General features: G+C 36.6%; 1 protein-coding gene across 1 annotated transcript in view; it reads right to left on the bottom strand.

Moving 5' to 3' along the window:
- The window catches only part of LOC121423829 (sodium bicarbonate transporter-like protein 11), a 61540-nt gene that overhangs the window by 7457 nt on the left and 38591 nt on the right, over window positions 1–15492 (bottom strand). The window contains exons 7-10 of the mRNA XM_041619334.1: window positions 13474–13687; window positions 12204–12317; window positions 3178–3310; window positions 295–368 (exon numbers count right to left, since the gene is read on the bottom strand). Coding sequence (XP_041475268.1) covers window positions 295–368; window positions 3178–3310; window positions 12204–12317; window positions 13474–13687 — 535 coding nt within the window. The remainder of the gene's footprint in view (window positions 1–294; window positions 369–3177; window positions 3311–12203; window positions 12318–13473; window positions 13688–15492) is intronic.

The raw sequence follows: 15492 nt of genomic DNA on the forward strand, positions 1-15492 counted from the left end.
ACACAGGGGCTAACTTATCAGATTGCTGGGATTTTTGAACCATTCTTTAAAGGGCTATCAATATCATGGAGATTATTAATAATCATAACTATTTATGACATTGTCCTCAGGCCCTCCTACTCACAAATAGCTAAATCTTTGTAAGTATCTTCACAAATCGCCCATTGTTAACATCGAAATCTTCTATTTGATTGGCTGTTGAGCACTGTTTCCACAGTAGTTACAATGATAGCAAATTTATAATAATCGTAAGTCTTTATGAAACAGTCCCCCTGTTCCCCAGATAATACTCACCAGCAGCCAAATCTTTGAAAGCATCTACACAAAATGCTATTGATACAAAAAGAGAGAATATCTCCTCTGTCGATCTGTAAGACAAAAGATAAAAACACACACATATAGAAATTTATTCAATAGTTTAAGCAGAAAGACATCAATCTATAAATTATATCTTCAAGCTATAGTATCCATTGACAATACAGATATATGCCTTAAGATAGGGATGCCACTTAGAATTAATGTAATAAGTCTGAAGCTCATATATAATGAGCAACACAAATGTGTTTTCTATAGCTTAATAAAAAAAAGTATATAAATTCTGAATTCTTGGCTCTGTAATACAACTGTTTGCAATGAATTGCAAATATAAAACAACCACACTGATTGGCTCCCGGTCAGTATTTTAAACAGAGTGCGCTTGCAACGATGACCTGTATTGGTCATTTGTATTTAGCAATTGATTGCAAACCTTTGTGTTACAGAGCCCTGATTTGACATTGAAAAGAGGCATCCATATTGCATGATTCTGGTAGGATAGCTAAGCTCTCCTAGGGTTTGAAAGGGTTAGATGTCACTTGGAGTGAGAATTTCTTCACAGGGAGCTCTCCTTAACCTGGAGAGTTCCAATATTAAATAGTATCCAAAGAGCGTTAAAGGTCATTGTCCTGTTAAAGATATTTACTGGCGTAACTAACATTTTCGAATTAACTGCAGATGTGCATCAATGCTTTCATTTCCTGAGGATATGATTATTATTGTAAACTAAAATTACAATGAAAGCTAAAATCATGTATATATTCCGCCATTATTGTTTAAAGATAAGCATTTAATCTATTGGTATTTTCAGTATTTATACTTTGACTTTGTGTGAAGTTATTTATCAAGAGTTACAAATACCATTTCAGCCTTTACTCATGGAGACAGAAACAAACAAAACACACATTAAATCTTTTATCTATTCCTATTTCCTAAGTACATGACGTTGTCAAGCAAGTGAATGCTGCCAAGATAGGAGAAAACAAAAGCATCAGATTTATTGATAAGTACCTGGAATACACACAAGTAGTTAACTCTACACCTTTATGACCACATCAACTAAAAATTGGCTTTGGGGAAGGAAATAAAATGCTCACTGATACAAATTCAAAGAGCACCAGCTAGTGTTAAGTTTGTGGAGAATCAATATCATGCTAATTAAAAGACGGTAGCGTAAACCCAGTGGACCCTTAGCTAGCTCCCTTACATGAGAGATCATTACAGAGTTTCATGCAATCTCAAAAAATATTTTTCACTGTTGATATGGATGTTATTTCCCAAGATATACCACTTGATTCTGGTGAATTGTGACTTAATTGGATTTATGCTTATTTTACATCTTTTCCATAGAAAAACAGGCAAAGTAAGAATACACAGAGTCAAGAACCTGTGGTTTCTTTATTTTTTGCCTGTTTTTTTTTATCACCTTTTGAATATTTCCTCTACTGCCATGGGCATTGAAGTGTGTGCAATGTAAAAAATTATCTTATTATTGATTAAGAAGCAGATTTTGCTTGATATTCCTAGTAATGGTTTAACACCAAGAACAATACAGGAACTTGTTTATTATGTGCACTGGATTTATTATAATAAATGTTCCAGTTGACACCAAATTTGCCGATTCTGCATCATCAATTTGTGTGCATTTCATTTACTTTACCACTGTGATGTAATTGTTAGCACACTGATCCAGCGTTGTCTTTAATATGACGTATAATGTTGGTGTGCGTATCATTTCAGGTTTTTGCATCGGCTCGCGGTTCTGAACCGCGAGCTGTAACAACGTGTAAACGCAAACCAAAAGCCGACTCTGCATCGGCTTTTGGTTCTGAACCAAATGCCGATTAAGTGTAAACACAGACTTAGTTGCAATAAACCTATAAGTCTCAACAAAACATTTTATGCACAACTGTGTACTGATAATGCATCTGCATGTTTAACTTTAAGTTCAACATGGGAGGGATACATTTCCACAGAAACCATGGTTTCAGACCAGTCAATTTAAGCAAATCAGTTTCTAGATAGACGTGAATTGGATTCCCCCCTTAGAGGCGGGGCTTGGGGCTACTGGATGTTGAAATTACATGATATTGAAAAAAATATGACTAAGTTGATGTACACATGTACCCGATATGAGCAAAATATTGTCAATTATGAAAGATTATCACTATCTATTGACCAAAAGGCTGCTCTGTCTTGTTTTAACCAACTTTTTAAAGTTGGTACCCAAATGCTTACTTTTCATGAAAAGCAACAATGAAAGTCTTACTTTCATTTCTCCCTTTCCTGCTCTCACAGAATTGCAGCTCATAAATGATCATATATAATGGATTTTCAGACTTGGCGATGTGTCATGTTATCGATGATATTTTGCTAGTGATAATCAACTAAAGTTGATATCAAATATCCACTAGGGGGTGATTCACAAAGATTTAAGTACGACTTAGAGTCGGACTTAAATGCCTAGTTGCGTGCGTTATAAAAAGCATAATTAGATTATGTGAAGAGGAGGCGCACTCCTGCATATTGGTCAATAAGATTGCGCAGTGCATATAATGTAGGTTTTTTTTGTGTAAGTGTGACTCTAAATCTTTGTGAATCACCCCCCCCCCCCAACTCCACTCTAAATTCCAAAGATTTAAAATAAATCCAATTCGGCTGTGAATATTGACCAGCCGAATATTAGATTTAGTTTAAACCTTGTAGATTTAAATATAAATCTGAAAGATTTGAAAGTTAATCCTAAAGATTTTAAATAAATCCAACATTCGGCTGGTCACTATCCACAGCCGATTTGGATTTATTTTAAATCCTTGGAATTTCAAGTGTACTTGAGGCAAGTACCGAGATGACTCAACTCACCTTGTAGACCACTTCATAAGCTTGCTTGCATCGGTGAAAGAGTATATGAGGAGAAACACTGAATTCCAGATCCCAACCAAGGCATACATGGAATAGAAATCGAGTTCCAGGTCCTCGCATATCGTATACAGAACTGAAAAGGAACCAAAGAATTGTGAAAAAATCATTAATAATCAATATAGATTATTTTAATCTGCTCATCTCTTTCAAGAAGGTACCAAGATTTACTCAAAATGTTTTGTCATACCCAAAGGTACTTGAAAGACAAGCTACTTGATCTGGCACACATCTAGTTACTTTCTTATTCATTTATCCATTAAATAATCCATTTTCAATCATCTGTCTTTCTGTCCATCCATCCATCCATCCATTCATGCATCCATCCATCCTTTCAATCATTCAATAATAACAAATTTTCTTCTATGGGGGAGGGCATATATCTTCACATAACAATGCTATATTATATCTATTTTTCTTTGTATGTGATGCACATGAGCAGTGGAAGAGAGGATCTGTTGTTGGACAGATAGCTATTAGTGCCAGTCTCTCCTTGAAAACCCCATTTCACTTGTAAAACCCCTAAAGATTTCAAAAAATCATTTAACATTTACTACATACTCGCTCCCAAAACAGAGAACATCAAAGTGCATGACAAAACAATCTCATCTTCACTCTTACTATTTTCGTGACAAAAATAAAAACATAAAGATAAATCTTCTGATTAGAAAAAGCGCCATGGCAAACTTATATAAAGAAAATGTACCCTCCTCGCTTTCATTTCCTGCTTCCAACTTCCATTCTCAAAATTCAGGCATTTACAATCTCCATTTACATTCCTGCGTGTGTTCATGCCATTTTGAGAAGAAACGAACTTGAAAAAGGGGAGCACTTCAAGAAACAAATAGTCCAATATTATTCCTTTTAGCTGCCATATTCTTGCATCTGATTGGTTCAGAACAAATTTGTAAGTGAAAATCACAATTTGTTTCATGGAACCCCCACCCCCCCAGATTCCGTTGGATGATCCAACTGCTCATTTTACACGCTCCATTAGCATTTGGTACGCAGGCTAAGATGTTGCGAGGCAAGCCGTAGCACTGGGGGCTTGCTCCCAGGGTTACCCTGGCCTGGCCTGGCTTGGCTAAATATAACTCTGCATCTCACTTAGACATTATGCCGACTGCGATTTATGGGGTTCATGTGTGTGGGAGAAACATTGACAATGAAACCAAAAGCATGGCAGGATCGAGCTCAGTTGTTCCTCTGCAAGATAGAATTTTAAAGAATTCTGGCTTGTTCAACCTGAGTGTGTTTTTAGAAGGATAGAGAATGTCACGTCTGGGATGTCTTAATTGGAAGCATGTTATCCTCTTTTCCAAAAATAATAACATAGGCAAAAAGTTAGATTGCAATGAATTTACATTAATGTACAAAATAAATGGCGGCCAGGAACAATATGCATCAAAAATGTAAAATAAGCCCCTGTAATAAGTTGCATAAGAGCCCCTGTATACACCAACTTGGTTAAATATAAGAGCAAATTCAGAACATGTAGAAGTATGAAAAAGTAGCCCCCATACAGATTCTTTCACAATCCAAAAAGTCTTCAGTCACATAATCTACATGTATGACCGGTGTGTTGGCTCAGTTGGCAGAGCGTCCGTCTCACAAACGGGAGGTCAGGAGTTCAAACAACAGCCGGGTCAGACCAAAAACATGTTGAAAGATGGGAGTTGCTGCTCCCTGTTTGGCGTTCAAAAATTAAAAGGATAGGGCCTCGTCGATCTCGCGCTGCACAGCGGCTGCTGGGCCCACAATCAATTGGGCAATACAAATTTTGGGAGTATTTCATTTCATGTCTATTTCGAAAAATTAAATATGGATTTTAATCTTTTCAAATTTTTTCATAATAAAATAAAGCTTCAGAAGGCTTTTTAATCGTCAATTTCTTATTGTAAAGGAAATTATTTTGCAAACCATTACAAGATCAGGGTCCTGTAACACAAAGTTAAGCAATAAATCACTAAATGAAATGGCCTAATCAAGACCATTGTTGCAAATACAATAAATCATCTTTAACAATCAAACCAAAGAATTTTGGGTTATTTCTTTAAAAAGTATATAGAACATGAAGTAATAACTCTTGTTATCAACTTCAAATATTAAGTAAACTATTTAAACTTGCAACTCACTTTTAAAGGAAGGAAGTGTACTTTCTAATCCATCTCAAGACTGCTCTTACAGTTAACATTATTCAGCATCACAACTTGCTAAGTGTCACATAGTACTTTCACATTCAACACTCATGCATACTGATAAGGAAAGCCAACAGATTGTTAGCTGAACAAAATCCCGACAAAAACCAACACAGGTAATTGGAAAATTAATATTAATTGGATTCATGCACATCAAATGTGACTGATTGGTGAGTAGTTAGAAGAACATTGACAGGTAAGACGCCCCCACTTGAATGACAAATAGTAACTTAATTGATTTAATTTATTTGATGAATAGACAGTGGTAGGGCATCTGTATTCGTTAACCTCCCAAACTGATATCTAATTATGATGATTGATGAAGTCTGTGTTTTAATCACTTAATGGCTGTAACGTATAGAGCCATGCATGTTGACATCCAGAGTATGGATTACATAATTTGTTTTGTTTGTTTTACTGATAAAAACCGCATGTTTATGCTTGTAATTTGAAAGCAGTTTTGTTAACTTGGTGGGGTTTTTTTAAGGGGGGGGGGGACTCACCCCCTAAAGTGGCTTGTATCTGTTGTATGTGAAAACAGGGTGAAACAAACGATCAACGAGGTGAAAGTTTTGGAGCATGCATGAAAGCCAATGTCAAAGTGAAGTTTTTTTTATGATTAGATCAAAGCGGTCAGAGTTACAAAAGGAAAAAAAAAAATCTTTTCACGATCAATTCATTCCTTTTGTAACAACAATTACTCGTGTGAAATTGGTAAAATTGTAGCAAAGAAACATAGGATAACAATATGCTGCTCTAGAATTAATGTGTAAGTTGTAAAATAATAAATGTCTGTGAACTAGATTAGAGTACATGGTGGGTAATTATTTAGGAGGTCATGTGCGTGATTCTGCAGCCAAAGCATCATGCTGTGCTGGAATTATTAAACGAGGCATTTAATTCTCTGGGTTTTTCCTAACCAGTGGGAGTCATGAATACATGTCTACATTGTAAATGTTTTTCTATCTGGTGGCTATTTCACAAAGTTGGTCAGAAAGGTATGCAAGACTTTATGACAAACTTGAGTAATGTACATGTAAGTCAAATAGGTTTTTCAATCAATTCACTAATTTGATTCTACTAATGTTATGCTGACATTCCCAACAATGAACATCAACTGCTAGGAGCAAAGTATGTGTTTGCCACATCTTATGAGTGATTATTAACAATGATTCTGAATGAACTTTATCAAACTTTCAGTGGCAGTAAAGTGGCTTCAAAGGGAAAAACAACTGCTGTCAGTGTGGATCAGCCAATTTCATCTCACTGTCTTCAAACTTTTATCAATGGCCTCACATGGTATAATGTTAAAATGTATCTTCTAGCTGGAATTTTTCTCAAGATTTCACAAACCTAAAAATGGCTTTACAGGGACAATCATCTTCCTCCTAAACCACTTTAACCAGTGTAGGTTGCCCCTTAAGTCACTTTAATCTCACTGTCTTGGATTTTTGACAATAGTCTCTCATCACATGGTATAATGTTGGGTAGCTGTGTCAAGATAAAGGTCTAGTCACACCAATGAGACTGACCGATGAAAAGCCATTGGAAACAATGTGAACATTTTGATCGGCATGGAGTGTATTTTGTTGGTGCGACAGTAGCATAGGGGGTGTTTGTTTGATGCATGGTAAAGGGATGCGTTCCACGGGAAGTGTTGGAGCGTATCTTACATGAAGAGACATGTGATCACGCATACATGTGGTCTACTAATGAAATGTGGCACGGAGTGTGCTAAAAGAAGATCAAGCGATTTGCTCTTGAGGTGTTGCTATAGTAAATAGGGGAGGTGATGGGGGGGGAGGTGGGTGCATGGGAGAGGGACACAGGTGGGACAGAGAAAGAGATGATTGAGGGGGGGGGGGGAGATGATGGGAAGGTGGAAAAGGAGTATGGGTTGATGAGAGAGATGAGTCGAAGGGGGAAGGAAGAAGGCACTGAAAGAAAGGAAAGAAGAAATAACAGATAGAACAAATTTTTGGTGTGCGAATGTGCTGAACTAAAGGGAAGGAACAGAGAGAATGGAAAATATATGGAATGACAGAAGAGGTGATGCTAACTAGAAAGAAAGTGACAGGGGAGGCGAGTGGAAGGGGGCACAGGTGGAAGAGAGCCAGGTCAAAGGGGAGAGGGAAGAGGTACGGTGGGGGAGGGAAATTCAAGAAAAAAAGAAGATATTTCAAATGTAACTATATGAGCTGGGTGAAAAAGGAGAAGGAAGAAAGTTAAGAAGGTATACACAAGTAAAACAGATAGATTTTTTTTTTGTGAAAAGAGAGAGAGAGAGGGGGAAAAGAGATAAAAGAAAATAACAAGACCAAAAGGAGAAAGAAACTTGGGAGGGGATAAAAGGGGTACAGGAAAGATGAACAAAGAGGAAAAAGTGAGAAGCAAGAAATAGAGATGAGAGAGAAATTGAAAATAGATAATACACAGAAACAGAGAGGGAGGTGAGGGGTGCCTGATAGACCAAAGAGACAAGGCAGAAATGACTATAGAGAAGAATGAAGAATGAACATGAGACATATCGGTGATGCTGAACCCAAAGTACAGAAATGCGGTGGTAATGACAGAGGAATTCTCATAAACAGTAGCTAGTTATATCAAATGGGAAAGTGTGAAGGTTAAAAAGTGCTCAAAAGGAGGCCACATCAATTTCAAGCAATAATTTAGTATAAATATTTTATATATCATTAGAAATATCAAGGTCAAAGTCCCCCATTCTGGAAATATTCACACTGAAGCTTGATAGGTATGCACCAGAGATGAGAGACAAAGGATGGATTGGGGTAATATGAAACTACTTACGTCAAACACCCTATTCAGACACACACAAAAAATGCTTGTTTTGAAACTCAACAAAGGGAAACGTATTAATCTTTGGAAAGGAAACACTGTCTAGAAACCCACCCTAAACTCTGCAAAATAAAAAATAAAAAGCAGCAAGGCAGTAAAAATTCTACTTCTCAAATTTCCTTGATAAGGAATGCTTACATTTGCAATTTCCAGCCATACTAGCTATGACACTGTACATCTAGGCATAAATGGACCAGTCCATCCCCCCCAAAAAAAGGTTTTTGTTTAAAACATAGCTCAAACCATCATTCCATACACTGATTGAGTCCAAACAGGAGTATATCTGTAAAGCAGGCAAACATTAATCTGTTGAAAAGAGTGCTACATATATGATCATCATTATAATTTATTGAGCAGACAACAGGCATTGGGATATTGTCCAAGAGTATCATATACCACTCCTCCAAGAGTTTATTCTGACCATATAGAGAGTGCTATCAATTGCAGGAGCATCTATGGTCATCTTGATAAATGGGAAGGAACTGAACTGACCCTTTCCCATAATGTCTGGACATCTGCTAAGTCCATATCTACTGAAGATTACAGTGATTTAGTGAAAAACCAGATTTCTAGCAATTGATTACCAACAGTGTGGAAAAAACCTTCTAAATCAAGGTTCTGCATAAACCTGTCCAGTTATGAGAAATTTTATGAGCAAATGGAATATATAGTGCCAATGCATGAGTTCACAGATTTTCTGACCTATTATTAAATTAAAGATTTTAATGGTGTAACCATCAAACTTGAGTTTCTAGCAAGATCAATGTTGTGTCATTGATTAGTTCACAGGTTTTTAAATTAACCTTTAATTCTTTTTAATCATTAATGGTACCTGTCGGATCTAAATCACTTTCTCACATCAAACATCAATCTTTTCCTCTTTCTCCTTTGTTTTTCTTGTTTTTACCCTGTTCGAATCAAGCATACAGCAAGGTCTGGCAATAGAGGCCCACTTGCATTCATTACAGCTAGGCAATTGATTTAACAGGCAGGTAGGTATTAGAATTATTATCAACTTGAAGACCAAATAGACAATTGAAGGAACATGGACAAAATGCTGATATTTTCTGAAACCACAGGTATCATTATAGAAAACCAGAATGAAAAATAGAATAGCAAAATTTCAAATATGAATTTTAAATAACAAATTCTTGACACTAGACTCCTGATTTCAAACTTCAAATGGAATGCTTTAAATCTAAACAGCGATTTTTTTTTCAAAAGATTTAAGGCAAAACATTTTTTTTCTTCAGAAAATCCAACAAGTTTTTACCAAGGAAATATAAACTGTTTATATTTGCTTACAAGATCACATATGAGGCCTTATGTTTGTCAAACATTTAACTTTAAAAGTTGAATTCATCCTATTGAACAAGGTACTAGGGACTCTACATTATTCTATGCCTACTTCACTTGGGAGGCTTGTCCTCAATCTGTCCATCTAAACACTTTAAGTACCCCTTCAGTCTTTTCCCGACCATGCGGAAATAAGCTTTTGATGCAAGACACAGCTTCCTGTGTGCACAGAGAACAACTAAAAGAATAACAATTACAAGAACACCATCCTAGTGCTCGAGTGTCAAAACAATCAGATTCATTCACTTGGTAAATGATTACTCATTGTAAATGTGCCAGTATCCCAACACCCTTGAAAAAATATCAAAATTTAGAAATTCATCAAGTTATTAATTTGCTTATTTTATCTTTTATAAGAAAATTATTATTCCTGAATCTGATAAACAATAAACATACATATTTTCTGTGGTGTTAACGGCTTCACTATTCTACAAATTTTTATTTTTTTAGTTATCACATCCCATTATGGACTAAATAATATTTAGGGGTGGGACAGATTCACTTTGTCACCAAAAAGATAAGCAATTCTGTTTCACGTATAATGACCCATATCTCGGAGCACTGTCTGCCATCACTTTGAGATGAATGTCCAAGATAGCATGTAAGACGAGAGCCTATTCATGCAACATTGGCATTGTCCTTATTTTTCAAGGCTTTAATGAAGATGTTTGTAAACTATCAACAGCTCAGTGGAACTGACATGCCATAAGGCATTCTTGAGATGCCTGAGCTGCTGCGTTGCAGCGTGACATGATGGAGAGGACAATGACAAGTTACAGCTATACATTAGTTTCAATGTCAATAATCTTTGCTTCCTTCAGCGATATGGTTAAAGGGAATGTGTAATCTTGTGGGACTTGGTTTTAGCAGACTGCTCTAAATCGATGCATATTTCATGAAAGCTATCAAAATCTTTATTCAAATCCTTGTAGAAAGAAGCTATTTAATAATGATGTTGCTTGTGATGAATCTTGTAATGTGCTACACTGTACATCCAGTTTATGGAGAACCAAAATTGTTGATTGCTTGTAATTTTCAAATTGAACAAAATATCAGCACATTCATTAAGAGGGTTGTGTCAATAAGAGGAAAGTCTATAAGTGTCTGAAGTCTTTAATTATAGAACATAGAAAACACATGAGGCAGAAGGTGAATTATTTTTTTAAAATTTTCAATATCAATCAATTTCGAGCAGGAAATATGACTTTTCTCCTTTTCATGAAAAAAAGCAATATAGGAAACAACCTTCCTTCTCTTTTGAATGATATAAATAGCATCCCATGGAAGCACATTAACAGAATACCAATAAGTACATTTCATTAAAGTCATTGTGCCATTCTATATTTGGAATAACAATTGATTTCCATACAAAAGACTAAATTCAAGGGGGGGGGGGGGCTTTGTGTTTTTAGTAAACTTTGGAAACACTTGTTAGCCATACAAATCAATTTTCATTTCCTTAATTTTCATTTCAACCAAAACACTCTTATTGATTGGTGAAGTCAATTATATTAATGTTGAAGGCCCCAAATGGGATCCACACATCACAGGTTACTCTAAAATAATACAACTAAAGAGTGATATTTGATGACAGGAAATGACTTTTCTTTTGTCACTTCAAGCTACGAGGTGTTTTGTCAATATACTGAATTGCTCACAAAGCTACAATCTATTCTTAGTTTGTCACGTACAGTTTCTCATTGATTCTTACTAAATTGATGCTGCACTTTTTAATGTTGGAATACATGGTGAACAACCCAACATGACTTTTACTCTTTAGATTTCTTCAGACATGTTGCAACAAAGTTCAGCAAAATTTTTATTCATATAATGTTCACATATTGTGATATAAACCACACCAACTAACATCATCACCAAGACCACCACCATCAAAGCTGCTACCATCCAATCAACCTTAATCATCACGACAATTACCACCACCACCACCACCATAGTAACCACAAATTATTACTACTAGCACCACTACACTCACCATCACCACCATCACTATATCACCACTACCACTCATCATCACCACTACCACTCATCAACACCATCATCACTACAACCAACACCACTGTCATAATGGCCCAAATTCACAAAGGTGGTTTTGAAAACCCACGGTTGAGTCCATGGTTTATGCAGACTTCCTATATAAATTACGCTTAATTTACCATGTATCGTGCGCTTTTGTCACAGTGCACCAAATTGACGCCTGTTACCATGGTTAGATACGCTATTTTATTCATGAGTCCACTGTTTGAAGAGCGGACTCATGAATAAAATAGCGTTGATAGCCACGGCAACAGGCGTCAATTTGGCGCACTGTGACAAAAGCGCGCATCAGGATTGGACATTTTTCATACACGCGCCCGATACGCGCTAAATTAAGCGTAATTTATATAGGAAATCTGCATAAACCGTGGACTCAACCGTGGGTTTTCAAACCCACCTTTGTGAATTTGGGCCAATCACTCTCACCACAACCCTCATAGCCACATCTGACACCACAATCCAAGGTTACTCAAGTCACCCAAGTATAAAAGCAGAAGTACTTACTCTTGATGTAAAGGGCAAGCGGAGCGGTAGTCAGCATCACTATGAGAGGCTGGCCTCCAAACAATGAGAAGAAGATGCCGCACATCGTCTGTGAGATGATCACCTTTTTCACATCTAGATTAAAAAATAAAATAAATGTTCTACAACTTCTCTCTAAAGATTAAGACAATTAAATTCATATAAAATCCATTCCTAATCAACATTGCATACAGAACCCCCTCTTACCACACTATTTTTTTAATCATCCAAAATCAATTATCTTTCCATCAATTTCATTTCTACATTTTGCCTCCCTTAATATTCTTTGCCCATTCCCAATTATTGAGAGGTAGTTTCACCTGATAAAGTTTCCTTGCCTTCTTGCCCAGTTGAACAAAATAAATGTAGCTCTAAAAACAATCTTTTGCTGTTCAGTACTACTTTTGGGCCTTGCTTAAACAGTCTGGACCGAGTAGATTTCGCTTCGACGATCATTTCAATAAATCAGTCAAGAAGGAAGCAACCGTCATGGCGATTGCACACGATACATCAGGTGCATTTCATGAAACATATAGGAAGGATTTTCACTGACAACTGTTATAAGCTACCAAAATCCTAACACCTGATTGGTTCAGAATGAATTGGTCAGTGAAAATCACTGAGAAGATGTTTAATGAAACACTCTGCAGGCCATGATGGGAAGCTATGGGCTGGTTTTGTGCACCCTCAACAAAAGAACTTGAACCATGTGAGGAACTTTAAGCACATACTTGCATGATGTTTGTTCCATTAATTCTCTGATCGATGCCTTGTGCTCCTAAAAGCAGCACCAGGTGAAAATTACACAGGGACTGTGGGCGATTTTGCCCCCAAAATGGTGAAAGGAGCCTTGGAAGACAAAAGAGGAGCTCCCGGAAATCACTAGGCTTTGCATTACAGGAATCTGCAAGGTGTTTCACTAAGATTTAAGTGTGACTTAAAAATGTGCTGACATTTCGAGTTGCATGTGGTATAGAAGACATCACAGCATTGGTCAGATCATGCCGAAAGAATGTGCTATACTGTGTATTAATCAACAAGATTACCTGTTGCATATCATGTGCGCATCGGCATTTAAGCATGACTCAAAGTCGCACTGAAATCTCTTCGTGAAACACCCCCTCCCCTTAACGGTGTTTAATTTTTGCAATTATGTCAAGCAAAATACAATAAAAAAAATCCATTTAGAAAACAAAGCGGCTCCTTATTGCTATCCTAAAAAAAAATACCCTGAATTGCTACTTCAACTCACCGATCAAACCATGGGTGTTCTTGTCGTTGAGTACTCCGAATGCTATGGATGGAAGGATACAGGCAAAGTAAAGGAACAATGTCGTGGATATGACCTTCTGTAACGTCTTATGACCTATGACCCCATCACGAAAGTCACTCCAGTAGTGAGGGAGCCTCCTCTTCAGGTCTGACGTCAGGCCCTGCCCTATACAACATTTGTGACTGCTACCGCCCTGGAGAGGAGAGAGGGAGATGAAAGAAGAAGTTTAGAGGACAATTACAATTTTCATCTTACCAATTCTGCCTTAAAGAGAAATGCCAGTAGTTGCAGTAAACACTGATTTCATGAGAAAGTCTGTAAAACCAGGCTTAATTGTCAGTATATCATCGAGGATCTAGATCTGGTACAGTTACATAAACTGAACTTTGTGAAATCTTGAAATCTACGCTGAAAAACGTTCACACTGAAGATCACCAACACAGATAGGCACACGTGGGACAGTGTATTATTATTGCAGGAATAAAGACCCGACGGAAGTGACCGAATCCGCGCTTATTTTGCTTATTTCTCAGCAATTACACCATTTCTCCCAGAATCCTTTGACACATATTTTTTATTCATACAAACAGACACTTGGGTGGTCATTATATTAGATTCTGTAAAAAGTCATTTTAAGATCGTTATCAAAACTGGAATTTATCTTTAATCATGATTGAGCCATTAACATATTGATAAGATTGTAAATATGCTAGATCTGCACTTTGCTTTCATACAAAATGAGAAGACATATTCTAACTTTCAGGCTGACCCAAATAAAATCAATCACACCATTAGTCAAGCTAATCGAATTTGAACAAAAGCAAATTATTTCTAGCATAAGTAAATGTCAACTTCTGAGCGAGAAGTATATAAACCAAATGACACTCCTTCAAAGTACATACAGCCAAGCAATTCATACCTTCGTCGAAACTATTCGAATAGAAAATAATTCCAGGAGGAATTGAGTCACATGATGTTAAGTGCCTCATTTTCCTATGGGCAAACTTCTCACTTTCCGCAAACTATTTTACCAAAACAGAAATAATTTTGTTAGAAAAATGCCTTCAGGAAGACCCTCTGGTTTACAAATACATTAATTTCATTATAGCTTCATTTTCATACAATCTGTTGGCTAAATAAATATAGCTTAGACTTTCTAACCTATCTTTATAAGATGTCTTGTTTATATGGACAAGCTATTCAAATAAGCAAATGCTGTTTGCAGATTACATATAATGTCTTAAAACATAATTCAGATAGTATAGCAACTTCTTACAAACATATTAAGTTTGTTAAAGTAATAATAAAGAAAGGATGTTTAATCTCAGGATTGGAATTGATACTGTCAGCATTATTCAGGGATTTCTTTTGAAAATTTTTTTTCCCTCCCTCTCCATTAAATTGCTCTTTTCTCTGGGCCTTCCCCATTTCCTCCTCTCTCATTCTTACTTTCTTTTGCTCTCTTCATCCCCCTATCTCTCTGTTCTCCCTCTTCCTCTTATTCCAACCTTTCCTCTTTTGTTTTTCTTAACACATGATATTCAAGCAAACACATGTATGTCCCCTAACCCCTTTTTTGCTCACTTTAAACTTTTTTGGGGGTAACAAATCGACAGTCTCAGTATAGGAGTGGTTCCATGACATTTGCTCCGGCAACAATTGCTCCGATGGAAAATCTGCATGTTAATCGAATCATAAAACCTAACCTTCAAAACTACATCCTAATCTTTACAATATTCTGAACCAAACACTCTATCACAATCTTAACTCGATTCCTATGTCTTCTGAGATATTAAGACCGGAGCAATTGTCGCAGGATCAAATGTTGTGTCACTATAGGGGCAATAACACAAAGCACAGCAATCGATCGCAAAGTTGATCTGTTTGCCTGATTGCACATAATGACCAATGTAATCGAGCGTTGATATCAGACCTGCAATCAAGTGTTAAGCGTTGTAACACGGGACTCGAGTGTAAATGTAGGGAAGTGATAAGATG

Source organism: Lytechinus variegatus, chromosome 11 (assembly GCF_018143015.1).
Source record: "Lytechinus variegatus isolate NC3 chromosome 11, Lvar_3.0, whole genome shotgun sequence".
Classification (NCBI taxonomy): Eukaryota; Metazoa; Echinodermata; class Echinoidea; order Temnopleuroida; family Toxopneustidae; genus Lytechinus; species Lytechinus variegatus.